Raw genomic sequence first — 27,872 nt, forward strand, 5'->3', positions numbered from 1 at the left:
ACATCAGGGCCTGGGTTATTTGTCTGGTACCTAATCACTGCACTGGTTGACAGGCCTCACTGAGATCGTGACTAATGCTATTCACACGTTTCTACAAATGTACTGCTCAGTTATGTTCTAGGCACTGGATTTGAAACCTGGAAGGTAAATCCTAAGAGATGGAATAACCTAATCCACCACCGCAAAGAGAATTATCAGCTCTTTAAGGAAATCCACAACTTCTTAAGGAATTGTGTTTACCCTTAAATCCCCTTAGCCCCATTACGTACTTGGCTATGACAATTCCATAAAACTAGTTGGTGGTATATTTATTTATTTTTCTTCTGCTTGCTGACTAGAATCTTTGTTACTACGGACATAGTGAAGACATTTATACTGGTGATAACAATGTACATTTCATTATGTCAGGCAAATAAAAAGGAGCTATTTAGAAAAAAAGTAAAAGATCAAAGGGCTTGTGCTGGGGTACAAAACTAAAATATGGAAAATATTTTGGTTAATACAAGAAAAATTCAAGCGATCTACACAACATATTAAAACTTAACTTTATTTAAAAATAAAACCAACCAAGAAGTTAGTACTCAACAATACCTGCAACTAAATTAGAACCAAGCCATTACTGCAGAAGTGGAATCCATTAACCACTTCAGCCTGCATGCACACACCACTACACTATGTTAGCCCCACTGAAGTGCACTCCTAGGCATGCCTACTTTGAAGCAAGTTGAATGGAATGTATTCCCTCCTAATAATAATAATTGGGTGCCGTCAAGTCTTAATGAACTCACAGTGACCCCAGGACTACAGGGTTTTCACAATAAGAGATGAGCAGAGGTGATTTTGCCATTGCCTTCCTCTGCATAACAACCTCAGTCTTTGTTGGTGGGTCTCCCGCCCAAGTACAAACCGTGGCCAACCCTGCTTAGCTTCCAAGCTTTGCTGAGATTGGGGCAGTCATGGCTATTCAGGCTGCTTTATTCCACCCTAAGTGCTTGCAAGACTGCAGTCAAAGCCAGTGTAGTATACTTAGGGTACCAAATCTAGCCTATCTAGCTACAAGGCTCACAGGGTGCCTTTGGGGCAGTCACTATCTGTCAGCCTGGCCAACCTTACAGAGTCTTGAGAAGATAAAGAGGCGAGGGGTGGAGATGCATGCTGCCCTGACCTTCTTAGAGGAAAGGAGGGATAAAAATGTAATAAATAACATTTAAAGTTGGCTTAGAAGGCTGTGGATTCCAGCCCATGCTAGATATATTTTATATATACAGACAGGTGCCGTCTTCAGAAACTGTATGATCAAGGAAGCAGAAAGCCAATCTAAGTAAGAAGCAATAACCCAATCTTGAACCAATTACTGATTGTCTGATTTAAGGTTGGTTCTCATATGAGCAGAATTTAGTTTACAGTCGGAAGCATGCAACCTCATTGTTATTTGTTACCATTCGTTTCAGTGCTGCTTAATTTGCCACTTAGCATGCACAAACCAACCTGCTTGAAAGTGTTTTCAAGTTTCAGTCCAGCTTTGACCTAGTGCATCAATACAGGTACATTAGCTAATCTGAAATACTGGCACCATATGGATATCCCAAACATATAAACAAATCTTTTGGCTACTATCAATTCTTTTTTTAAAAATGCAACCCGAAGTACAAGTTCTGTGTCTGGCTGGAAAATGAAAGATTAAAAATGATAATGTGCCTCAGGCTGGAAAATGAAAGATTAAAAATGATATATGGACAGAGGAGATGCTGGAAGATGGCCAGCATATTTGTTCTTGATACCTAGCAGTTGCAGCAGGATGAGGGGATATACTGGATATTAGTTAAGGAACAGAGGAAGAGGGATTTCGGTCTTTAATTCTGTGCTGCTGCCCCAACATAAAATCTGTCCCACTGGGGGAAAACATAAATGTTGCATATATGGTTTCTCCAGCAGTGCAAATAGAAGATCTGGAGGGCTGTCTGAAGTTGGGATGATAGCACTCTCAGATGTTAATATCCAGCTGTCAGATCATGGTGATCTATGTGTCAGCAGGCAAGCTGCTGGAAACTGGTCCTGACCGGTAAAGTCCTGATAAGAGATGAGGTCAGTGACAATGAGTCAGCAATTAGCTGACTGGACGCTGTATGTGCATAACTGGACAAGTGCAGCCCTGTTCATTCTCTTCTCGTGTAATGGTGATTGGCGGAGCACTTTGTCAGAAGATTGTAAATATTGTAAATAAATTCTGTATATAGTTTACCACAGGACTGTCTTGTGTGGTGCTATACAGAGCTTACTCTGCAGTTGAGTTCTGGTGAGTGGCTGGTGAGTTGGAGTGGCTGAAACACTTCTGGTGGCTGACTACTGCTGGCTAGAAGCAGACACGCTGTACTACACACAGCGCACAACAGGGTTATGGGCCCAGCCTAGCCCAGCGTGGAGTAGAACCTGCCCAGTGGAGACCCGGCCTGACGGAGACCACCTCAGCCCATCATATTGAATCTTACGGAATCTTGTCTGGTTTGATCCTTAGATTCATCTCTTACTTCACATCTATGCCACCAACCAGCTCACATGCTAATCCTTCATTCAATCAATTCACCTCTCTACAGCTGACCATTTTGGTAACAGAAGCAGCAAGCTCTGCCTGCCCCCCACGTACACACTGTGCAAACCCTACTAAAGGGAATCCATGTGCCTTCTATGAAGGAAAATCCTGCCACACTAAACTTTTGAAATTCTTTAACGGTGTTAACAAGGATGTGGATAAGGGTGAACTGACAAATAAAAGCTTGTTGGAAGTCCAAGCACATATTGACAATGTCCCCTACCTAAAATTCTTGGGGAAACTTAGGAGTCATTGCATACAAGGACAAGCGGCTGGTTGTTTAGCAGCTGGTTAGCCAAGAGGTAAAACAATGTAAAAATAGATAGTCCCTACAGGGGAAAGAAGTATGCAAATAGGGTCCCCCCCCATACTGAGTAAGATCGCTAACCTATCCAGGTCAGTATTGTTTACTTTGACTGGCAGTCACACTCCAGGATCACCTGCTTCCTTGCCCTTTTCTTTGGAGATGACAAGGATTGAACCTGGGACCTTCTGCATACAAAGCAGATACTCTACCAGTGAACCACAGGCACTTGAAGTTGTTTTCTAATTAAGTTCTATTTAAATTGTTAATAAAGGGGCTGAGCTGTAAAGATTCAAGTTTATTGATGACAACAAATTATTCAGGACAGTGAAAACCGAAACTGATTGCGAAGCATGCCAAGGGGATCTCTCTAAACTGGGTGAGTGGAGAACAAACTGGTAAATGACGTTCAGTTCAAGCAAGCATAAAGTGCTACATAGTGCAGCAAAAATCTTAACCACATATACTTTGATGGGGTCTGAACTGAAAGTGACTGATCAGAAAACAGATCCTGAAGTTGTGGTGGAAAACCTGACACTGACCTAGTGTTAGGGATTATTAGAAAAGGCACTGAAAATAAAGCCGTCCGTATTGTAATGCCTTTGTCTAGTTCTGTCATATCGCTCCATTTTGCAATGCCGTATACAATGCTTGTTGCTTTGTCCCAAAAATGATATTATGGAGTTAGAAAAGATGTAAAAAGTGCAACTGAAATGGTTAAGGAGTTGAAATCCCCTTCCTTATGAAGGAAGGCTAAAGAATCTGGGGCTTTTCGTAGTTGGGGGGGGGGAGTTGACTATAGGGGAGCAGCATGATAGAGGTTTACAAAATTATGTATTCACTGGGAAAAGTAGAATGAGGCAATAGAACTCAGAGGCCCTCCCTCGTAGGAAGACCAACAATAGATTGAACATGCACCATGACAGAAAGGAGATATAAACAAGAAGCCAGTGTAAACAGGAAGCAGTTTTCCTTGAGCTCAACACAGCTTCAGCACTGCAAAGAGACGAAACTTACACTGGACTTAAAAGTCTGTGGACTTTCCCACAGAGAATACCTGCTTAGTAAAAATATTATATGAAACAGATTGATGTCAGTAAATTTAATAGTTCTATAATTATATTGACAAGTTTAAAATTATTTTGCTTTAAAGATCGGTGTGATAACTTACCTTCAACATATGTTGGGAATGAAGCCAAGCTTTTTCTTGACTGTAATTAAGACAAAGAAGATATCAAACCAAGCAAAGCATGCTGAGGTATGCACTTAAAATAAAAAAAGCTTTCATGCAAACCTGGCAATACTATTCATCATACAGTGACAGTGGTTATCCAGTCTTTGTAGACATACTATTAAATAGTTATAATGTTTCAAAAGCACCTGTTAATTATTGAGGAGTTATCCTGGAGTGCAGTGTATACCATTAGCATCATTAAGGCAATTCCAGACTGGCTTCAGTACGACAGCAGTTTTCACGAGAACAAAGACAATACCCACACACATCATGTTTTAAACAAAAACGGCAAGAAGTGATTCAAGGGTTTACAATGACTCTACCAATGTATAAAAGTTCCAAAACTATCATTTATAAGCTCATTTGTATAAAAGATCTTTTGAGTACTCTTTCTTTGTGCTCCAGTATAAAAGTCTGGATATACTTTTAAGCAGTCTAATGATTATTCTGTTCTTTTACTGGACTGAACACTCATGATCCATCACAAAACTTGTTAGTGACAGACAGCTTTCAAACAGATAATTTGATTAAGTCCTAAAAACTGGTCAATCTAATTTTCTGACTGTCTCTTCAAGGATTAGTGCACGCACACACCTACAGAGATAGCTTTCATGGTGACAGTTTATGCAGGATGTTCTCGTATTATAGCAGAGATTTGGTATTAAACTTTCTTCTGGGCCTAAGATTAGAAGATAGGCATAGCAGTAGCTTACTCCTCAGAGTGCAGAAGTAAAATATTAAATTTGATTTAGTAAACTACTGTTTGAAAAAGTAGGCTGTAAGTGGGACCTACGTAAACACCCATGTGGCTGTCTATGAACAAATTAAGTCACATCTATGCTGATAATATTTTTGGGGTTTAAAAATCTTTTGATGATATTAATAAGATTCATTTTACGTTTACAAGCTGAGCCATAAGAGTACTATAGGAATGTTTAAGTGAGAAAGCAACTGATCATTGCCTCAAGAGAAAAATGCCAAAAGAGTTACTACCAAATAACTGAAGAACTCCTGCTGACACTGACAATGTTTTCTAGAAAATTAAGTGTTGGTGTGAAATTGTGACATTTATTTTCTATGACCATCTGATCCACTTTAATGGCTCTACTTTTGATACACCTACACTGATATCCTTTTAAATAATTCATCCAGTTGCTATGAGCAGATTAAAGAGGTTTATCACCTGCATTCAAGTAGGGAGAGATAATAAAGCAGCAGAACAACAAATAGCATCTCTGAGAAAAGCTTAGCTATATAGTCTTCAATTAACAGATATGCTGTACTATTATTATAGCTATCATTATTAGTATAATCTTTTTCCCTCCTTCAAAGAGAGTTGTTTTTACATATTTCTGTTACATTCTGGAACAAAGGTTTATGTCAAACACATTTCCTGTAATCTTCTAAGTGATACAGCCCCTATTTAGGTGTTTGGATAGAACACAATATCTGGGACAACCTTTTTTTTTTTTGCCCAAACCAACTACTTCAGTTTTTATTAACACTGTCACAGGAAGGACTGGACAGAGAAGAACACCACTCCTGAAAGCAAATCCCTACTCTAAATTTCTCCATGGGATGAGACTATGAACCAGCCTGGAGGACGTCTACAAGTGAAGAAGAAGAAGAAGAAGAGATTGGATTTATACCCCGCCCTTCACTTGGAGTCTCAGAGCGGCTTACAAACTCCTTTCCCTTCCCCTCCCCACAACAGACACCCTGTGAGGTGGGTGGGGCTGAGAGAACTCTGACACAAACTGCTCTTTTTCAAGGACAGCTATCACAGGAAGGACTGGACAGAGAAGAATACCACTCCTGAAAGCAAATCCCTACTCTAGATTTCTCCATGGGATGAGAATATGAGCCAGCCTGGAGGATGTCTACAAGTGACCCACCTCTGTGACTGATGCTTTTCAGTAATTGTTTCTCTTCAGATAGCTATTTCTTGATTGGATAGCCTCTGCATGGTTATTCAGAATGGGGCTGTTGGTTTTGGTTGATACACTCTGTAGTTGCTTCCAAGTAGAAAGCAAATACAGTTAAAGCTGTGTTACCTGGCACTTGGTTAACCAGCAAACTTGATTAACCAGCAGGCTGCCTGCCTCTGCCTCTCAATGGAGGATCATGTCACTGTCCTTCCGTTTCCAGTCAGCTGTATGGCAGATGGGGATTTAAACAGGCAGGGTGCCATGGGCCCACCTGCTACAGAGCTGATCAGCTGAATGGGGGCAGGGAGCACATCGGGGCTATGGATGCTGCCCACTCACGCTGCTCCAGATCAGGTGGCACCAATGTTCCCTCTAAGCTGTGGTGTCTTGTGAGCAAAAATCCTACTCTGTGAGCTTCTGGCATTAAAGTTGTGAGCGAGCGATTTGGCTACTCTATAAATTAATTTGCTCTGGAGCCCTCCTTCCTGAGCTGAGACAAAAAGGTGTGAGCCAGAGGCTAAAAACCTGTGAGCTAGCTCACACTACCTCAGCTTAGAGGGAACACTGGGTGGCACCCAAGGGCGAGAGCCCACTGGGACCCCACTACCTGTTCTTCCTCTCAGGCTGGGGAGACACAGGTAGCAGGCATCTGCCGTGGCTGCAGTAAATACTTGGTTAAGTGGCATTTTTGGTTAACCAGCAACCCCAGATCCTCAATGACAATGGTTAACAAAGTTTTTACTGTACTTGGAAGCTTAACAGGAAAGTACCCCAATTTTAAGAAAAATAAAATAAATAAAATAAAAACCTTCTTGCACAATTTTTTCACTGGTGATCACAACCTCCAATAAAAGCCCCAGAGAAAAGTAATAAGACAGGACCAGTTTTTCCACGTAACAGTTGGTAATCACAAGGAGACTCAAAGACCATTAATTCTACAAATGCTGTGACCACTGAATGCCAGCTCTGTTGACTGTTGTGTTACAAATTTCATTACTACACAGCAGAACAGCACTTTGGTTTCAGAAGAGCCAGAGGAAAAGGAAACTTCACTACCGCCATTAAGAATTCCCTAAGCCGACCTCTTGCAGGGAGAGGCAGCCTGAGGGACTGTATTGCTGTAGGTGTATTTAAGTTTAGGCAGCTATTGTAGTACTGGTTTAATTATTCTGGCCTCAAGCAGCTCATAGATCACAGAGCTGGAAGAACCCACAGAGGCCATCTAGTCCAACCCCCTGCTCAATGCCCCCTGCCCCCTGCTCAATGCTCAGCCAAGAGCACCCCTGACAAGTGTTTGTCCAGCCACTGTTTAAAGACTGCCAGTGAGAGTGTCCCTCTTTCTTTTTTCTTTTTTTAAACTGCCCCCAAAGGGGCAGGGTTTTATTACATTTTCCACTTAACATACACAAACCATCATAACATACACATACATACTAACGTACAAACAGATACATGGAGGTTATTTTCAATTTTACCAATATTTATACTGATGCCTATTCCACCTTAATAACAATTTCTCATGAACTGTGTAAGCAACTTTTCTGTCTCTATCATCCTAACAGGTATATATTTCATTTAGTAAACTCTTAGTCTGTCTCTTGCAAGCTTGCCTACATATGCTTATCATACCAATTATAGAACCGTGACCAAGTATTCTGGAATGTTGAATCTGTTGCACCTTTTATCAATAAAGTCAATTTATCCAATTCCGCAGCCTCCAAGATTTTATTTACTAGTTCTCGTTTTGTTGGTATCAGAGTGTCCCTCTTTCTCACCTACAGCAATGCAGTCCCTCGGGTTGCCTCTCCCTGCAAGAGGTCGGCTTAGGGAACTCTTAATGGAGGTAGTGAAGTTTCTTGCCCAAGGTGGGTCACAAAGAATCAATTGCACATTGCTATCTTTAAGAAACAGCAGAATCAACTTCTCTATTACTAGTAAGTACCGCATACTATAAAATGCTATTTTTAAGTTTTAGGATAAAGCTTTTCCAAGTAAAGTAATAACCATGCCTTTTAAACATTGGATTGTAGTTCTATTACACTTGACTCCACTTTGTGGAAAGACAATTTGGAAGTGGAACTATATGAAAAGTTAGGGAAGCTCTTTCAAAATGGAAGTTTATCAGTAACTTTCAACATGCTGATTCTAGATAGATTTAAACTGATTCCAACAGTGCTTATGTTCAAGGTCACAGCTTTGATCTGTTAAACTTCTAACAATATTAAGATTATGTTTCTAAATAGATTCTATTTAAACTAATGAAATTTACTTCTGAGTATATATATTCCAGGCTGTATTTAAGATCTAATGCACAAAACACAATTGCAACCTAAACATAAATAAAACCACTGATTAAAAAAAAAAGTACCTCCTTATTAGTGGGTGTTTCTGCCATACCACAGACATCCTGATGATGTTGCATACCTGATGATTCGGCACCTCGTGGTGAAGATGAATCAGGAGATGGAGACTAGTAGAAAATACAACAAAATTCAATCCTGAGTCAACAAGAGACACATTTTGTCCTGGGGATAGGGTTTCAAGGAAAACAGAGAAGACATAGAATTTAACATGGAGGGAAAAAATTCACCAGATTATTGTTAGATCTGAAATAAATGGAAGCAAGTCTTTTTAGGTAAAGTAAAGGTAGAGGTTCCCTTGCTCAAAAGCCAGTCGAATCGACTCTAGGGTTGCGGTGTTCATCTCCGTTTCCAAGCCGAAGAGCCAGCGCTGTCCGAAGACATTTCCGTGGTCATGTGGCCGGCATGACTAAACACCAAGGCGCACGGAACGCTGTTACCTTCCCACTGAAGTGGTACCTATTTATCTACTTGCAATTTCTTGCTTTTGAACTGCTAGGTTGGCAGGAGCTGGAACTAGAGACGGGAGCTCACTCCGTCATGCGGCACACTCGGGTCTCGAACTGCTGAACTACCAACCTTCCACAGCCTGCAGTTCAGCATCTTAACCACTTGAGCCACCGCAGCTCCTGTGTCTCTTTACATTTAATGAAATTTAATGAAATTTATTTCCAAGTAAATCTACAACATATTAAATCAACAAAATATTAAATCTACTTAAAACTATAATTTTAGCAACGTATGTAGTAATAAATTAGACAAGTGGGGGATCTGCAAAGACTTGTGAGGGATATCTCATTTTCCCCTCCTCTGTTTGGTGTGTGGTGTAGTGGTTAAGTGCGCGGACTCTAATCTGGTTTGATTCCCCACTCCTCCAGTTGCCCCTGGCTGGATGCACTTGGGCAAGCCATAACTCTGGCACAGCTGTTCTTGAAAAAGAGCAGTTTCTGTCAAGAGTTCTCTCAGCCCCACCTACCTCACAGGGTGTTTGTTGTGGGGAGGGGAAGGGAAAAGAGTTTGTAAGCCGCTCTGAGACACCTTTGGGTAGTGAAGGGCGGGGTATAAATCCAATGTCGTCGTCGTCCTCCTCCTCCTCCTCTTCTTCTTCCTCTTCTTCTTCCTCTTCTTCTTCCTTTGCCAGCCCCCATAGCCTCTCATCTTTTCCTGCTCTCCTTTGCACCCACCATCCAACCTACATATCTGTCCCCCCCTTCAGCTTTTCCTCCTCAGCGTCAACAACGGTTTCTACTACAGCCCAGCTGCACATTGCCAGCACCTGGGCTTGGCCCAGTTGCATGGTAGGGAGCCCACAAGGCCTTGCATGGGGCAATTCATTTTCCCTTATATCCCCCTCTGCACTCTATTTCCTCTTTTCCCTCCTCCTGGTAACCCCCATATCATCACCTTTCCCTGCCTCATTCTCACCCATCAACTAACCAGGCTGGGCCAATTTGCACAGTGGTCCCCACTACTCAACAAGGTTGTGTAGGTAGTGAGTTTCCAGCAATTGCTTCTGTCCCTGGTGAGTCCTCCTCCAATAGGGGGGATATAACAGTGGAAAGAGGAGTAGAATCTTTTCCAGGATTGTTTTGGCCTCTCATTCTTTTCTGCCCCAGCCCCCTGCCACTTTGCTTTATGGAAACCAAGGCTTGTCCATATTACTATGGTTGCTTAGCAATCCTCAACATCTACTACAAATTGAGTAAGAATTCTTTTCTTAAAGCTTTAGGCATTGTTTCTGTTATTCTGAGGAGTTTTAAATCCCCAGTGGAATTCCCCCCTCCCAGTTTTTTCTGCAGCCTTGAACCTTCCTTCAGGTTTGTAGCCTGGTCTGTCCCTAGCCCAACCCTCTATAGCATTGTTTGAAAACAGATCTGCATGTGTATGATTCTATATATTGTGATTTTAATTACATGTGTTTTATCATATTTTAGTGTTTTAACATATATATTTATATGTGTATACTGTAAGCCGCCCTGAGCCTGCCTTGGCAGGGAGGTGCAGGATATAAATTTTAAAAATAAATAAATAAATAAATAAATAAAATATATTGGCATTTATTTAAGCAACCAATTTAAGTGATATTTTAAAAGCTATATTCAAGGATAAAACATATAATCCTAGATTTCAAAGAAGAAATGGTTACTTTTTGAAGATTACTTAACTTTTTTTCTTATTGCATGCCGAGGTTAGTTTAATTTTTTTGCAACAAGCAAGCTGCAAATTATAATCAAGTACAATTATCTGCAGAAATTTAGCTCTGCAATAATGAATCTATAGCATTTCAAATATAGAGCAGACCCAAAAACCTTCCAGCCTCAGGCCTGGCTTTTTCGTGTTTGCATTAGGGTTCCCAGGTCCCTCAAAGTCCCCAGTGGGGGACTTTGGGGGGCATTACTGGACGGGGTGGGGAATCCCCAGCATGATGATGTCACAGAGAAGTGATGTCATCACATTGGGAAGCGGACGCCCCTGCCTCTCCCCAGCAGCTTTAAATGCTGCTGGGAAGAGGCGGGGGGAGGCCGCGCGCACCTGCAAGCTGAGCCCCAAATTGGGGGTTAGAGTGCAGGCGTGCAGCCCCCACCTCTCCCCAGCATCATTTAAAGACATCCTTTAAATGCTGCTGGGGAGAGGTGGGGTGGGAGGCTGCGCTTGCCTGCACTCTGAGCCCCGAATTCAAGGATTAGGGTGCAGGCACGCGGCCCCACCTCCCTCCAGCAGCGCTTAAGCACTTTAAATGCTGTTGAGAAGAGATGGGGACGAGGCCAGATGGTCGCTCTTGGGGTGGGGCTTCCCCCAACCTGCCAGCTGGCTGGAGGGGGGGAAGGAGCCCCTCCAAATTGGTAAACCCCCGCTGAACGGGGGGGGGGGTCTGGCAACACTAGTTTGCATGGTACTTTTGCATCCTGACTCCCTTCTTTGCAATACCCACTCCCACCTTCTGATTGGAATAGAAGGGCTCAGGGATCCCTATTCCTACTATTTTAATCTTTGCTTTCAGTGAAATTTAATAGAAAGTAAAAAACAAATCTAGTTCACAGTAATACAATGAATTACAGGACAGAGGACCAACACAGCTTTTATAGTGGTTGAAAGTGGTAGAAACAGATATAGATCTTCATAATGCACAAAAACTGTAGTATTATTAATGCAGGTAAAACATCCATTCTAAGCATTTCATTTACTAAATAGAGGTTCAAGAGGCAACCAGTGCATTTTCAAGGGTAGGAATGCAGCTGTCTCTCCCATCTTCCTTACATCTGTCTATTCTTTCCTCAAGTCCACCCCTCTGTTGATTTATTTGTATTTATTGAAGCCCACACTGTTAATGTACCAAGAAGTTAGAGAAAGTTACAAAGCACTTGACACAGTTTTACTGCTAGCACTAAACTGGTCTGGCCCCTATAAGCTGTTTGTCTCGATTGGAGACCGCTTGAGAATGTATGCAAGTTGCTCTGAGCCCTTTCAAAGGAAGACCAATGATGGAGTACCAAATCCCTTCCCAAAAGGGAAGGGGGACACACCTTTCACTGTGTTCTGGGAACCTGCAGATGCCTTCCCACTTCTCTACCAGGCTAAGGGCACAGTTGCAGATATGTTCCTAAAACCATGCAGTGAAAATTAGTCTATCCCCTCACTAGGGATGCCAGCCTTCACGTGGGACCTGGGTTTCCCCCAGAATTACAGCTCATCTCCAGACTAGAAAGATCCGTTCCCCTGGAGAAAATGATTTGGAGAGTGGACTCTGTAGCATTGTACCCCACTTAGGTCCCTGCTCTCCCCAGGATCCATCCCCAAATCTCCAGGGCTTCCCAACCTGGATCTGGCAACCCTACCCCTCACCTATACAGAAAAATGGGCATTGAAAAGAAGTAAGTTCCCATTAGGTATCTGCTGCCTGAGCCAATGGTGACCACACTTCAGCTGGCCTTCTTCCTTTCAATGATGTTTACTTTTTCCATGCTCGAAATAAATTCATGAAGAGAAAGTGTTCACAGCCCTAGACCCTAGATGATAGAGCCCCTACTGCCCCCACTCCATAGAAGGTTATTTTAAAGAAGGACTGATGCTTGTGATTACACACATCCCATATTGTCCATGGTAAAGAGGTTTTTCAGAGTTTTCAATCATTTTATCAGAGTTTTCAATCATTTTTAATTCCTAAATGCATGTAGCTAATGTGGAAAGCAAGACTTCTCCCAACTGTTTTCATAGCCTGTTTAAAATAATGCACTACCATTTCAGGAGTTTGTGGTTTTAAAATATTTTACCCATTTGCACAATTACAGAGATACTAATAGTGAAAGATATATCCCATTTAAGAACTGCATGACTATTTCCCACCTATTTTTCTTGTATTTCCACCACAAGATTTGCTTCTGTAAAATGTAACATTTGCAATCAGACAAGAATACCAAACATTATTAGTAAACGTGGCTTCCAACACACACTGTTACTTTTTCAATTTAAATACTGTATTTAGCACTAACAAAAATATGCATAAAATATTCCATTTACTGCAGCATAAACTGATGCAGAAATAACTAAAATGTCAAGATTGAAAACTCTTAAATATTTGACCCAAATCTCCAGTAAAATGACAGATGCTTATATTTTGTATCTACAAAACTTAGACAAATACAGTATTATCTGATATAGGCAACCTTAATTCCTATATTACGCTGTTGGACTATCTTCAGAAGGTTAATAAAACATTCTGCAAATTGCCATTTATACTCTTGCCAGACTTCACCTACCATTTTCCTGAAATATTCAGCCTGATACATCCAAAAATTCTCCATTTTGATTTTGCTGCTGCTCTGCTTGTCTCCTAGTCAGCAAGTGCCTTCAATTTTTTTTTCCAGTGGTATTATGTCTCTGCGATTTGCAAATGAAACCTGTAACATGAGATGCTGCCTGTGTCCTACCTATGTAGATTAACCTTCTTTGTTACTGTCCTGCAAAAACATGCATAAGATGGTCATTCTACCATAAGCAGACTATCCTTGTTTCACAACAGCTGTTTCATCTATTCCTGATTTAAATTTGCTGTTAAGTTGAAGGTACACATTTGAAGCAGAACAAATGTCCTATAAAATGTGAGATGTATAATATACCTAGCTTTTTTAAAGAAGCAGAATTTGATCCTTAACCTTGGATTAATTTTTTTTAAGTTTCTAATTTAGAACAAAACAAACGCACAATGTCTGCATATGTTTGTTTGTGAAGTCCAGTTGTGAAATTACCATGCCCTTACTTTAATTGGTTATATTATTACGTAGCATGTACATTTTAGTAAAGATAAAACAGAATAAGATTTAACAGCCTTTTCCACCTGTTTTGGTAACCTGAAAGTGCCTGCAGTAGAAGAAACAAAACGGGCAAGATTTAGCTGTGTGGGAGATTACAAATACTTGGGAGTTAACAGGAATCCATCAAACAAAGGGGAAAAATTCCTTGGGAAATATTCAAGGAGACAAAGGGGCCAAGAAGATGATTGCTGTGCAGCAACTGGAGTGAATTCGCCTTGACCTTACCCACTATTGTTCTAACCCAGTATCAGTAACTATTGAGTGAGAGAGCTTTGCTATGGAGAGAACTACATTTTCACTGTTTTCCTAATTGTAGCTTTTCCTCAGATTCTATATAATTTAAGAGAAGGGTGAAAATATCTAGACCAGCTTGGAAACAGCTTCAGAGCTAGTCAATTTTCAAACCAAGAGTTGTTACCCCCCCCCAAGCCCTCAGAACCAAACCAACGAGTAGTGGGTACATTACTGGGGTAGGCGAAGAATACTGCACCAGTGCTACTCATGTTTTAATTCTCTAGCTCTGGGTTGGGAAATTCCTGGATATTTGGGAGCAGAGTCTGAGAAGGGTAGAATGTGGGGAGGGGAGAGAACTCAGTAGGGCAGGGGTGTCGAACTCATTTGTTATGAGGGCTGGATCTGACATAAATGAAATCTTGTTGGGCCAGGCCATGTATGTCATAAAATGTAATGCCGGGTAGCGGAGATATAAACTTCTCAAAGGACACAAACAAAAATGTTTTTACTTAAAATAAAAACATGCTTAAAACATTACCACTCTTGCAATATTTTGTTTATTTAACAGTGTCTGATGACACCTCTTGCTCTGAATTACTGCATCAAAATGTCTGTTCTATTACAATCTTGAGTATGCTGTTCAAATGTGTATCTGTAAACTGCAAACCTACTTTTGATTTATTGACATTCACTACAGAAATCTCATGCCCAGAGTTCTGAGCCTAGAGCCCAAGGGAAAATATGAAATAGCTGGGCATTGTGAGCTTTTGTACATTAATTGCTTTGTGTGCTGATCAAGAACACGAGAAGGCACCATGACACAGACTGAGGGCTGTGTGTTTGTTGACAAAGCTATAGTCTTCCTCAGTGATCAGTATCAGCCTACTATCTGGGAAGTCTTAAGTTCAAAATCCGTAAAGGAAATGTGCTGGGTGAACTTGGTCTGGACACACACTCTCAGCTTAATCCACCTCACTGGTTTGTTTTTATTTCTCATCTAAATAATTCACACTGCTTTCCTACTGAGCAAAACTGGATCATGAGGGCATGAATATAGTGAAAAGGGGGAGGGAACCCAGTTGCACCCAGGAGAGCCACAGGATAACAAGCCCAACAAAACACACACACACACACACTGTAGCAAGGCACACAAAAGCTCATACCTTGGATAAAACTTTGTTGGTCTTAAAGGTGCTTTGTATTTCTCCCATGCAATTGAGGCAGCTAAGCAAAGCAAGCTCTCCCTCCTTCCCTTCAGGGAGGAGCCTCAGCCAATGGAAGGGAAGAAAGGCTTGCATTTCTCTCCTGTGTGATTGAAGCAGCCTGGCCAGGAAGCAAGCTCTGGCTCATTCCCTCAGCCAGTGCAGGGAACAGAAACTTGCCTATCTATCTCTCCTGAGTGACTGAGAGAGACTAGCAAAGCAAGCTAGGATGACTCAGCAGCAGCAGAACTGGAAGAAGAAGCAGGAGACAACCAGTTCCACTGAGGGACTGATAGAAGCCCTCTGGGGGGCCTGATCCGCCCCCCCGGGCTGCATGTTTGACACTTATGCAGCCATAGAGACTACCCTCCCAAACAGCCATTTTCTCCAAAGGAGATGATCTCTGATTACTGGAGATCCGTTGTAATTCTGAGAACTCTCCAGGCCCCATCTACCCTATTTATAGAACTATGAAGTGTCTCTAAAATCTACAAACCTAGTTTCACAGTAGGGGTGTGTGTTTACACATCCACAAAGAACTGCAAACAATTGTGAGAGCTCTATTTACAGCTAGAGGTTTCTGAATTTTCCAGAAGGATGTGGTGGTTCTCCATCTGGATCCTTTGTTTACCCTGATGAAGAATTCTGCATCCCACAGGCCAGAGGGCCAACCCTTCTTCAGAGAAGAAACAATATTTAATGATTAACATTAACAGCAGGAAAAAAGTTGAGACAAGAGGGCTGTTATCCACAAGCAATCAGATTCCCCTATAATCAGGGTGGGTCCAGGACGTCCTCCTCTACCTCAATTAGAAGGAATCTTCACAGCTTCCAATTCTGTGAAGTGTCTGGCAGAGGTAATGGCCATAAGAAACAACATCTTAAGCAGGAGGAACCTGAGTGATACCTCTCACAGTGGTTCAAATAGGAGGCTTGGTAAGTGCTTGAAGAACCACAGGAAATTTTCAGGAAGCAGATGGAAAGAGCTGCTCCTCTGAGGAAATGCTTGATGGTTGGGTGGCATGAGAGAGGACTGCCCTTGACTGGATGCAGAACTGAGGCCACAGCTGCTACCTGTCTACGGAGTGTGTTAGTTCTAAGGCCCTGGTCAAGTCCTCAGTCTCAAGTGGCACTCGTGAGGAAGTAAAAACTACTGAAGGTCCCTGGAGTGCACTTGAGCCCTATGGAAAATGACTACTTATGTATGTGCAACACCCATGTTGGAAAATAACATGTATCATCCAAGTACTATTCATCATACGAGGGGTGTATACTACAAAACCCAAATACATTCTCAAGGTTGCAATCAGATGTGCACTCAATTAGCACCAAATCCTAGAAAATCTAGTGGGACTTGCTTTGTTATAAACACATACAGGATCATGTGCACATATTTAGAAATAATTACCACTGAAATCAGTAACATTTACTGTCAAATAAAAATGTTTAAAAACATGCTATGAATTGCTTTTCTCTTCTTCCTTATACATCAAATACAAATGTTGGAGTTGAAGCATTCGCACACAACAATTTAATGATTCAATATCCTTTTCCCAACATTTAGCTAGCAAGAGTTATTAACTATTCAAACCTTTAAATTGTTCAATATTAGTTGGCTTACTGCATAATTTTTAGGGGTTCATAGTATCAATTGGAAGTGTTCTCAACAGCCGCTCTGAAATTTTTGCTTAGCAAACAGTAAAGACATAAACATATCCATACCGCTGGTAACATTCATTTAGGTTCTTGCAACACCTGAAACTTGCTCAATTATTCAATGCAACCTTCTCTGTTCCCTTTATTAATAATAGATTGACCCTGCTGTGGAAAAACTGATGCTTTGCAAAGCTGCTTTAGTGTCAGACTGAGAACTGACGAAATTTGTTAATTTTAATTTAAGTTAAAAACAAAATGAATCTGACCTAAAAGAAAGAGAAGCATTTCCCTCAAAAGTGTTAGATCTTACAAATTCAAAAAAAAAAAAAGTGTTAGATCTTACAAGGAATCTAATGACAGATTGTAAGATCTAACATAGTAATGCGAATGTAACAATGCATTATGTCAAATTGCCCTGTTTGTAAGCTGCACTGCTATCACTTCATTCTTGCATATTCTGTTGAAATACTAATAAAAAGTATTTCAAAAAGTGATGATTCAAGTACTCAAAACCAGTATCTTCCATGTGTATAACACACTATAGACTGCCAAAATTCAAAAGTTAGGATTCTAACAAAAGATTGGTGACTACACAAAAACACCTTGAGAATCAGATGTCTCCTATGTTTTGGCTGGATCCTTTGGCAAACATATAGCGGACCATTGAGTGATATTTCTATTTCATTTAAAAATAGAATTTTTGCATCTCTCTTTGTGGGAAACATTCAAGTTGCCCCTGCATAGGGTTTGAACATATTCCCTTTGAGTAGCAAGAAGATGAATAGTAAGAGGAGAATACCTGCACCTGCTTCTTTCCTTGTAACTCAGTCTTATCTGAAGTCTTCCCAAATTACATTTCCAATATGAATTAAAAGCCTGGTTTTCCCCTCTAAAATATCTATTAACAGAAGAATGACTATATCTTCATTATAACCATTAATTATTTTATAATTTTGTTTGGTCAGCTACTAAGTAATTGGAGGAGGGGATTCTAAAGAAAAGCAAATTGCAGTGAATTCAATGCATGGTAAATTGAAAGACTGGTAAAAGGAACACAAGGATCATATTCTCCACTCTTTGACTATTCATTCCATATATCAGTATCGTACTCAGGGGTGGGGTTTGCTATTTAATGTACAGGGAAATATCTCAGTGGGCCACCGTCCTAGAGTGTCACGGATGGCTTAGAGCGAACATAAGCAAGCTCTAGCAACTCTATGAGAGCTTTAGGGACTACCCTTCATCAGCAATGGTAATTGGTCAGTTCATCAACTTTCTTTTCCCACACTGCTGCCAGAGGAAGTAATGGGTGGGCTAATACTGTCTGTATTGCTGAGCTGAGTGACCCCTGCACAGCTGGTTTGTAGTACCACAGGGCCACTCAGTTTAGCTAGTTCCATGGCCATTTTCACTTCCCAGTCTGCTCCAGGTTGTACTGTTAGAGTTTTAATTTTCTCTGCCTAACATTCAGTATTACGTATCTGAGAACAGAACAAAGTTTGAGTCCAGTGGCACCATTAAGACCAACAAAGTTTAATTCTGGGTATAAGCTCTCATGCGTACGCACACTTCATCAGGTACCTGATGATGATGTGAGTTCTGATTCATAAAAGATTATGCCAGAATAAATTTTGTTTTTAAAATCTTAAAAGTGCCACTGGACTCCTGTTTAATTTAATCTACAATGCAATTGTAAAGCAGAATATGCTGAAGAAAACAAACAGAAAACAGAACCAATAGCACTGGCATTTTTGAAATGGTTATTAAAAGAGGTCTAAGTAATTCTGGAGGTGGAAAATGTCCATTCTTAATCTGATCTTGATAGCTAATGGAGGATGATTTGCGTTAGACAAAAAGCAGGGTTCTGTTATTGTGCGTATGTTTGCCTGCAGTGAATCATCACATTCCCTATAAAAGATATGTGGTTGGGGAACTGATAAAGAAGGAGTCGCTGTGGGAAGAAGAACTTTGCCGAGACTCCATCGCCGACTCCATTGAAGAGCCGAAAGAACAACAGAACCCCGCTGCTTGGGTGCCTGGTAGGCATTTCACACACACCCCTTACACTGTGGCCCTAGCTAGGTTCAAAAATGTCTCTGTAAACCGCTCTGAGCCCTCAGGAAGGAGCGGTATATAAATTGAATGTGTATGTGGGGGAGGAAAAGAGAAGAACTACCACCACCAGTTCTGTTCATAAGGCACTGCCATACACCATGTCAGACTAAAGGTTCACCAGCAGGAGAAGCCTTACCACAACCCAGTCCTCATATCAGATCTACTGTCTGGGACTGAACCTAAGAGCATATTCACAAAAACTGTGATTGCTGTAACTGAACCGGTCACTCTGCAAAACGAGATGAGAGCAATCCTACTACAGACTGAAGTACAAATAACAGCTGACCCGACTCAGGTGCAGCCTAATGTATTTTCTAACTAACTACAAATTACCCTGGTTCATAAGAACACAGAGACTCAAGTTTGGTAAGTAATCAGAGGCCCCAGTCACACAGGAGGTTTTGCCCCGCAAGAGGGACGGATTGGGGAGCGCATCAAACAGGCGCGATCACACTGCAACATCTGGTAAGCGGAGCGCACCCGTCCCCGATCCGTCCTTTCCGGGCGAAACCGTGCATAAAAAAAAAAAAACCTAGAAAAGAGTACTACCTACCTGAAACTCCGCAGCAAGGGCGGCCGTGGGATCACCGGCGCGCCCGTCTCCCACAGCATTCAAGGCTCCCGGCCAAACTGTTCATGCACACACATGCGCAGCCGGCTGCCTCGCTCTCCATTCTGTGGCTCCCCCCCCCGGCATTTGATCATGCTGGGGAGCAACTGCATGGCGGCTCGGGGCATCTGTCTGATCTGTCTGACCACGCGTCTCTTTTGGTGCGGCTCAAAAAAGCCGTGCTTTGGCCGTGCCTTTTCCCCCCTGTGTGACGGGGGCCAGAGGCATTCAAAACACAGGAGTACTATTGTTTTTATCCCACCCTTCCTCAGTTTTACCCTCAGAACAACAATACCATGAGATGAGGCAAGGCTCAGAAACAGCTAGTTTAAGACCACCAAGCAGGGTATAAGGACAATTTCGTGCCACAGTTTGCCAATTCAGATGCCACAAAACAATGGTTTGCACTGAAACTGGAAAGGAGGGATCGCAGAACTCAACGTGAGTGTGCACGGTAAAGAGGAAGCCTGTGAACCTCAGGTTTTTTCACAGACCACCAAATCATGGTCTGATGTTAAATTGTAATTGAGTCTATACAGACATTCAGTGACACACTATGTATGTCAGAATCAAATGATTATATCAAATGTTTGAGATTAGTGCAGGAGGTTACATCCCTTACCTTAACCATATGTAAATCAGGGTGTTTTTTTATATTTTATGTTCTTTGGTTACCAATATATTACAGCAAACATTATGAGGTAACCAAAGGGGAGGTAATAATTTTGATTTTCAAATATATTTAATCAGTGAAGCAGCAAATAAGCACATACCACTTTATGCAGGAAATTTTTTTTAAGTGGTGTAACCTTTTGCTTCAAAAGCAGTTAAAAACAATACCAAATATCAAAATGTCAAAGTAAAGATTACAGGACGAAATTTGTTTTTCCATGGAAATTGTCATAAAAATGTAATCTAACAATGTGGCATACTTACATCTTCCTCTAGTGGCCTTTGATCCTCACCATCCCTAGTTGGACTGATGTCTTGTCTCATCACCCAAATAGGTTCCTTGGGTTCATCAGGGGTATAAGGAGAACGAATGGTCCTAGTCTTCACTTCCTCAATAGCCTCTTTAATGTCTTTGATAGCCAGTGATATCGCATCCCTTTTTTCTTTGCTATATCGTTGCACTGATTCTCCTACATTAGCAGAAGACTTAGAGCCAACTGGAAGTTGACTGTTGCTTTCATGATGAACATTGGTAGGAGCATTACTAGTGTCCACATTCTGCTCTGCCTCTGGCATGTCTTCAGCAGCTTTGTCTAGGCTCTGAGAACTCATGCTCTGTTTGACTTCGGCCACAATTTGGTCAATATCTTCCTCTTGTTCATAACTGTCCATCCTTGGATAGGGTGCGAACTCTGCCTCCTTCTCGGGACTGTCAGACTCCCCATCAGATCGTTCATCGTAGTGATGGAGGCGGGCTCCCAAAGCTTCTTTTCGGTAGTTGTCAGCCTCCTCCCTCTCTTGTTCATAGAGCCTAAGACCTTCCCTGACATCAAGGTCAGGAGTATCTCCTATCTCCTCATACACATGCTCTTGCAGCCCATAGTCAGCATAGGGTTCTGCATACTGCTCATCTTCCCCTCGATGGAAGAGCCGATGGGTGTACACATAGCCTGAATATGCGGCATTCATGGCTTCCTCATGCTCAATGGAATGAAAGTGCAAGTGGTTGGGAAGAGTTCGATTATGAATAGTCTCAGCATGTTCTGCTTCAGCATTTTCTGTGTACTCCTCTGCTTCGGGCCTGTATTGTACTGCATAGGCGCTTTCATCCTCATTCTCTAGGACTCTGTCGCCTTCATAGCCATCTTCTGTTGTGGCTATGACATCTCCCTCAGCAGTATCAGTGTGATTATGAAAACCGCTTTCGGTACTTGCTGACCGTGCTAATGTGCCCTCTTCTTCCTGTCTAGAATGTCCTTCATGGTTGCCATTGGCACATCTTGGGTAATGAATGGCATACTGTTGCTGTTCCTCTTCTACCTCAGAGTGTTCCAGGTCCGCCTCCACAGACTCATTCACTTCCCTAGTTGCTAGTTCGCCATTCACCTCTCCTTCGGGCGGTCCCTCAAAATGGTTCATGGCAGGCTCTAGAAGGTGTCTCACTTATTCTGCTGACATTGTGTGTGTTGAAGCTGCAAAAAAAATACAAAGCAAGTTATTATGTAGTTTAAAAACGATTGCAAAACCCTGAAGATAACAACAAATACTAAATTGAGTATCAGGAAGTACTTTACAGGAAACCAACAAATGATCTTGTTTGCTATAAAATAGATAACTGTCACACACTATAATCAGTTTGCAGTGGGTCAGTTGATAAAGAGAGAGCCTAAGTCAAGTGTTACAAAAGTTAATTTATGATCTAGACAGAAAACACTGATGAGAATGAAGAAAAATCACATGATTCCGAATACTAGCAGATGTTGCAATTGAACAGACAGATGGAGAGGACTGACACTCAGGGAGATCTTGCAAGCAATATATGCAAACAAGAACACATTGAAGGAGAAAGCAAAACAATGCAAGGAAAAAGAAGACGGCACACTGAAGGATACAACTAATGGGAAAGCAGCAGCAGGAAAAATCCCAGTGGGCTGACATGCTTCCCACCATTGGAACCAGCTCAATTGGGCCTGGGCAAGTGGCAAGTGGCCCATAGCTGCCATCACCATAGCTGCCATCACCATAGCTGCCCATGGGGAGGGTGTGACAGCGCCATTCTGGCTTCTCCAGAAGGATCGGGTAGTAGATGATATGAAAGATCTCTACTTGAGACCCTGGAGAGCCCATCTGAGTACACAATACTGATCCTGATTTTAGTATTAGGCAGTGTCATGTATTCATGTTACAAGGTATGGGAAGAGTCAAAATTAAACCCACCATTTCAAGCCAAGTGAAAAACATGGCTCCCCAAAATGCATGGATTGTCATTGCAATGAAAATTTTTTCTCTAAAATGCTTTCTATGATTAAGGAAAATTGGATGCAACTGTCTGTTACAAGCTTTCTCTCTCTTCTGATTTGGAGCCAAGAAACAAACTCAGAAATATCAGGTAGCTCTGAAAAGAGGGCCAGCAAAATAAATTAGAACTGCTTTTAGTAAGCATGACTGGCTTTCTCCCTCTGACCCTTCCACTGTAACCCATTTTGTTTCTGCAGAGAATAACTGAAGTGTTTGAAAGGCAAAGCTGCTCCAGAATACGAACTGTAATCAAGGCATGCACTCAAGAGTAAAATGTAAATTGTAGTCTGTGGTTTACTAAAATTTAGAGAAAAGAAAAAAGATGCCTGTCAAACAATAGCATTTATAACATGAAGTGGCTCTAAATGGATGTGTTACACCAATAAATATTTAACACACTTGTAACACTGATGTGGAGCCAGAAATCTGTGAATCTGACAATGAAAGGTGTGAATTATACTTAACCACTCCTGCTAAACCCTTTGCAGTCAGTGCTGGAAAGAGAGTTTTGTTAGTATGGGTCACTGGAGTGTTGGTATACATTAGTTTAGTTTCTGTACTAAAAAGATGGCTACACTAATCTCTGAGCAGCAGCTGAGATAATTCACTATATATACGCAAAAATTCTAAAGCCAAGCTTCTCAAGAGATTGGCAACTATGACATCACTGCTGGCCTTCAAGTGTTCCCTGAGCATGTGAACAAGCTACTAAGCCTGGAATAAAGGCAAGTGTTCTCTGTACACAAGAGTTGCCAAACTCCAGGTGGTGGCTGGAGATCTCCTGGGATTACAACAGATCTCCAGGTGACAGAGATCAGTTCACCTGGATAAAATGACCACTTTGGAAGGTGGACAATATAACATTATACCCCAATGAAATCCCTCCTCTTCCCAAACCCTGCCGTCCTCAGGCTCCACCACCAAAATCTCCAGGCATTCCCCAACCCTAAGTTGGTAACCATATAATACACATCTATCAGCCACCACTCCATACCAGAATGTGTTCCTAACTGAATGTTCCCATTTATTTTAGTTCTAGATGCCAAAATGAACCACCTATTTTAAGGTGCCTCTTTCTTTAGACTCTCCCAGCATTTCAAGACAGCAACAATTTATTATGCCTCCACATACTCAAATATTCTAGAACAAGCTCCTAGCTCCTGGTTCCAGAAAAAGGGATACAGTTCTCACAAATGTATGATATTGGCAGGGCCCCAACATAACAGTCTGGTACCATCTTATAACAAAACCTCCTTCTGTACATGTAATCTTCATACAATTGAAAAATCTATTTTATTTAAGAAATGTAAATACACTATCATATTAATGGTTTAGTGCCTGGGCTGAACTATACTTGGAAACACAACCCTGTCCCCATTTTCCTTACCAAAGCATGGGACTTAGATACTGGCCTACATCTAGCCTGACGTAAGTGTTCCACAGAACTCAAAAGCTTGCTTACTGTTTCTGTGGCATTTGGTAAGTCCTTGTAAAAAGAATGGCACATTCTTTTTGTTTTATCAGTACAGCTACCTACAAATGTCATCAAAATTTAAAAATGCAATATCTTCTCCAGTGCTGCAACAAATCTACAGGAGTTATCAGCCTACAGTAATGTTTAGCAGCCCACATACTCACATAATTATTTCTGGTCTAACAGAAACAAGCAGCCACATTTTGTGAAGCTTTTTTACTTGGATACCTGAAAAAATGTTCATTCACCAAAGGCCACCAGGTATGTGCCTTCTTATAAACCTGGATTAAGAAACAATGTAAATTTGAGAATGCATATTTAGAGGTATGGTCTGAGCATCAGCCTAGTCTGTAGTTACAACTGCAATAACTAAACCAATAGGTTGTCTTTATGCTGAATTAATTGTGTAAAAAATAATTTGGAGTCATCTTGAATACGCATCCTGAAGTATCCAAAATAACTGTTTTTGGCCTCTGGGCAGTCATTTCAGTATTTAGAATCTATGCCATTATAAGGCTTGTGTGACTAGGAATGAAGAATGTGGTGAACAGAACTTCTGTAAATAAACTGTACAGAAACACAGAAGTGGATGGTAAAGGTATGACATAATATATTAAGCGAGAACAGCTGAAAAAAAGATTTGGTCAGGATGGAACTGTAAGAAAAGATGAAATTTTGCAATGTTTTTCTTATATCTAGTCTTTACATTTTTTCAATTTAGGTGGCAGGGTTTGTTTTTCTAAAATAGTCTCTTATCTCAATTATCAAATTGTATAGCATTTTTTATTTACAGAGCACCATGACATTTTATTGCATACTCCATCCTGCAACACAGAAGTGTAAGGTGACACATGGCTTTGCAAATAAAGATACACTACATCTCAGAAAAATGCAACTCTCTTCCATTAATTACTCTCACAGCAGCAGCTGTGCTCTAATGATCTGGCACGTACCAGAAAATGCTTCCCTAAGCACTCCTAGCTCAGCATTCAGACCATGATAGATTGTTTTCCCCAAAAAAGAAATGAAAGAAACAGGTTGATTTCTGGCACTATTGGCTCCTGACTGAAGGCCACACAATTCTCTTGACTGCACAGAAAGCTTTCACCATGTTAAATTCAGCCCTCTCTTCTAACTTCAAGGCGCGCAGATATCATCCACTCCATTAACTGCAAAAACCACCTCATTTAACTAGGCCCCTGTATGAGGGATTTCCTCCAGCTGAACTGAATTTCTACTTTCTTACACCAGTTGATTATGGGTTTCAACATCAGATAACTTCTAAAGCCAACGAGAGGATTCGCAGATGACAAACATCACTTAACTATGTTGGAAATATGTTGTTGAAGGCTTTCACGGCCGGAGTTCATTAGTTGCTGTAGATTTTCCGGGTTGTGTGGCCGTGGTCTTGGCATTGTAGAACCTGACGTTTCGCCAGTAGCTGTGACTGGCATCCTCAGAGGTATAACACAGAAAGATGGAGTACTCTCTGTGTCAAGGTGAGAAGAAAAAAATGGTAGGCGGGTAATTTATATCTACTCCAGAAGGTGGGGTAGGGCTGAGTCATTACCTACAGCAATGGAAAATCTACAACAACTAATTATGTTGGAAATAGTTTATCTGACATCTGATAAAGACAAGAACTATTATTTTCTCTTGTGGACGTTGCTTTACATGAACCTGTATTACAAAGATTAATTCCGTCTAGTGCACATTTAGTTGTAAAGCAAAATCATAGCAAGAAATCCTAATACAGAGAAATCAAAGCCACAGAGGTGAAAGGTACAGAAAAGTAAGCACCTGCATTAGGGATGGGCACAAACTGAGAAATGGACCACGGTATGAGCACGAACCAGGCTAGTTCATGGTTCGTTTAGAACTGGTTTGTTTGGCCGCATTGTTCTTGGATCCAAAAACGAACCACTTTTTTCCCATGGAGGTTTGTTCAGTTCATTAGAGTGGTTCGTTCTCCACACAGCCTATTTTCAAGTTATGGTTTGGTGGGCAATTCCTCCTTAGCTCTAACAACAGTTTAACTGATTCTGATATAAAAGCACACTATGGTTAGAGCAAGCTAAGAAAGGGAGGAAGAAATCTGCACACAAGAGAAAAGGAGAGAGAAAGCAGAGTATGCAACCTCCTAACATGCAAACCACAGTTTGGGTGGAAGGTTTTATGGGTATCTTAATAGTTGAGAACATGTTTCACTAACAAAATGAAAGGTGATGTGGCATTTCAAAACAACCTGAAGCATTCCCCCCCCCCCCCAGCAAACTCCATTCAGGTTGTTAAAAAGACTGAAGAAAGCAAATATCTGGTCCAGAAGTAAAGAAGTTGGGAATATTCATTAGTAAAATGATACTTTGCAATGGTGATATGTTTCCTAACTTGAGGTATGCATTCTATCTGAGTATAGTGCAGTTCTAAATAGTTTCCAAGCTTCCTGGAAAGATTCAACTCTTAATTCCACCTTTCAACTTCCTTAATTAGTTCCCTTGTAATTTCCCTCTTTTGAAATCAAATATTATTGTTTTGGACTTTGGGGCAATTTTCCATTGATGTGAATGCTGTACTTAATGCTGTGGTCACTGTTCCCAATCAGTGCATCAGGTGAGTCTCGCTGAGAGCCAAGTCCAAGGTCATTGTATTATTATTCCCACATACCAGCTATTGCTTATGCACAGGGACACAACACCCCACTCCCATAGAATATGATCCTCCTCTGTTCAAGCCAGTACCTACTCTGTTGTCCTATCATTGGTCTGGAACTGCCTTCCTGGAGAAAGTAAGGCAGGCTCCTTCACTGCTGACCTTTTGAAGTAGATATAAGGTATTATTATCTTGTAAGGTTGTTCAATGATGGTCTGGGTAGAAGGCTGGAGTACTGTAGTGTGTGGGACCGCCTCTCCCCATATGTACCCCAGAGAGCCTTGTGCTCCGCTGACCAAGGTATGCTGGTTATCCTGGCCCGAGGGACATCCGTTTAGCCTCGACCAGGGCCAGGGCCCTCTCTGCCCTGGCCCCGGCCTGGTGGAACATGCTCCCACGTGAGATCAGGGCCCTACGGGGCCTTTTACCATGCCGCAAGACCTGTAAAATAGAGCTGTTCCACCAGGCCTTTGGGTGAGGCGACAAGCGTCCAGGAAAAAAGCGGGGGGCCCTGCTGAAGATATTATCTTATGCGGCCCAGGCTATATAGCCTTGGAATCAAGGGACACCAGTACTGGAGGCTGTACAAAAATGATGTACATTGTCTTAATGTTTTAATGGTTTTTAATTAATTAATTATTATTACTATGTTGTTGTGATGCTGTAAAGCCTAAGTCTTGATTGTGATCCACCCTGAGCTCATTCGAGGGAGGGTGGAATATAATTGTGAAAATTGAATTAATTAAATTTTGGTTCTTTTAGGATGGATTGCCACTGTTACTGGGATTTTTGTATTTTTAATATTATTATTCTTTTGTAAGTCAATTTGAGCCCTTTGGAAAAAAGGCTGGAAATAAATATCTTAAATTAAATGAGTAAAAACCAGAATCACAGTGCAATCCTAAAACCACTTCCCTGGAACTCCCAATTAATAGATGTAAGATTTTGAGTAGACCTACTTACAGAGGTCGATTCGGGGTGGATCGCGGGGGATCGCTGTTCCCCCGGGTGAGGTGCGGGGGGTGGGGCACATGATGAAGCCCTGCCCACTGCTTCCGGCTGCCCCGCTTCCGGCGCTCATTCAGCCAGGAGGAGGCAGGAGAAGAGGGAGGGTAAGTTGCTTCCTCCCCGCCTCTCCCCACCCCTGCCTGCCTGGGGCCAGGGAGGGCCTTGGCGGGGCTTCCTTGCACTCCTGCCGGCCTTGCAGGTCCACCGCCAGGCCCCTCATGGGGCT

General features: G+C 41.6%; 1 protein-coding gene across 1 annotated transcript in view; it reads right to left on the reverse strand.

Annotated features, from left to right (window-relative positions):
- Window positions 1–27,872, reverse strand: part of APBA1 (amyloid beta (A4) precursor protein-binding, family A, member 1) — a 110,519-nt gene that overhangs the window by 25,839 nt on the left and 56,808 nt on the right. Inside the window, exons 2-4 of the mRNA XM_015405881.1 lie at window positions 20,482–21,689; window positions 8,425–8,526; window positions 4,066–4,105 (exon numbers count right to left, since the gene is read on the reverse strand). Coding sequence (XP_015261367.1) covers window positions 4,066–4,105; window positions 8,425–8,526; window positions 20,482–21,636 — 1,297 coding nt within the window. The 5' untranslated portion in view covers window positions 21,637–21,689. The remainder of the gene's footprint in view (window positions 1–4,065; window positions 4,106–8,424; window positions 8,527–20,481; window positions 21,690–27,872) is intronic.

Source organism: Gekko japonicus, unplaced genomic scaffold, assembly GCF_001447785.1.
Source record: "Gekko japonicus isolate JY-2015 unplaced genomic scaffold, Gekko_japonicus_V1.1 scaffold1507, whole genome shotgun sequence".
Taxonomy (NCBI): Eukaryota; Metazoa; Chordata; class Lepidosauria; order Squamata; family Gekkonidae; genus Gekko; species Gekko japonicus.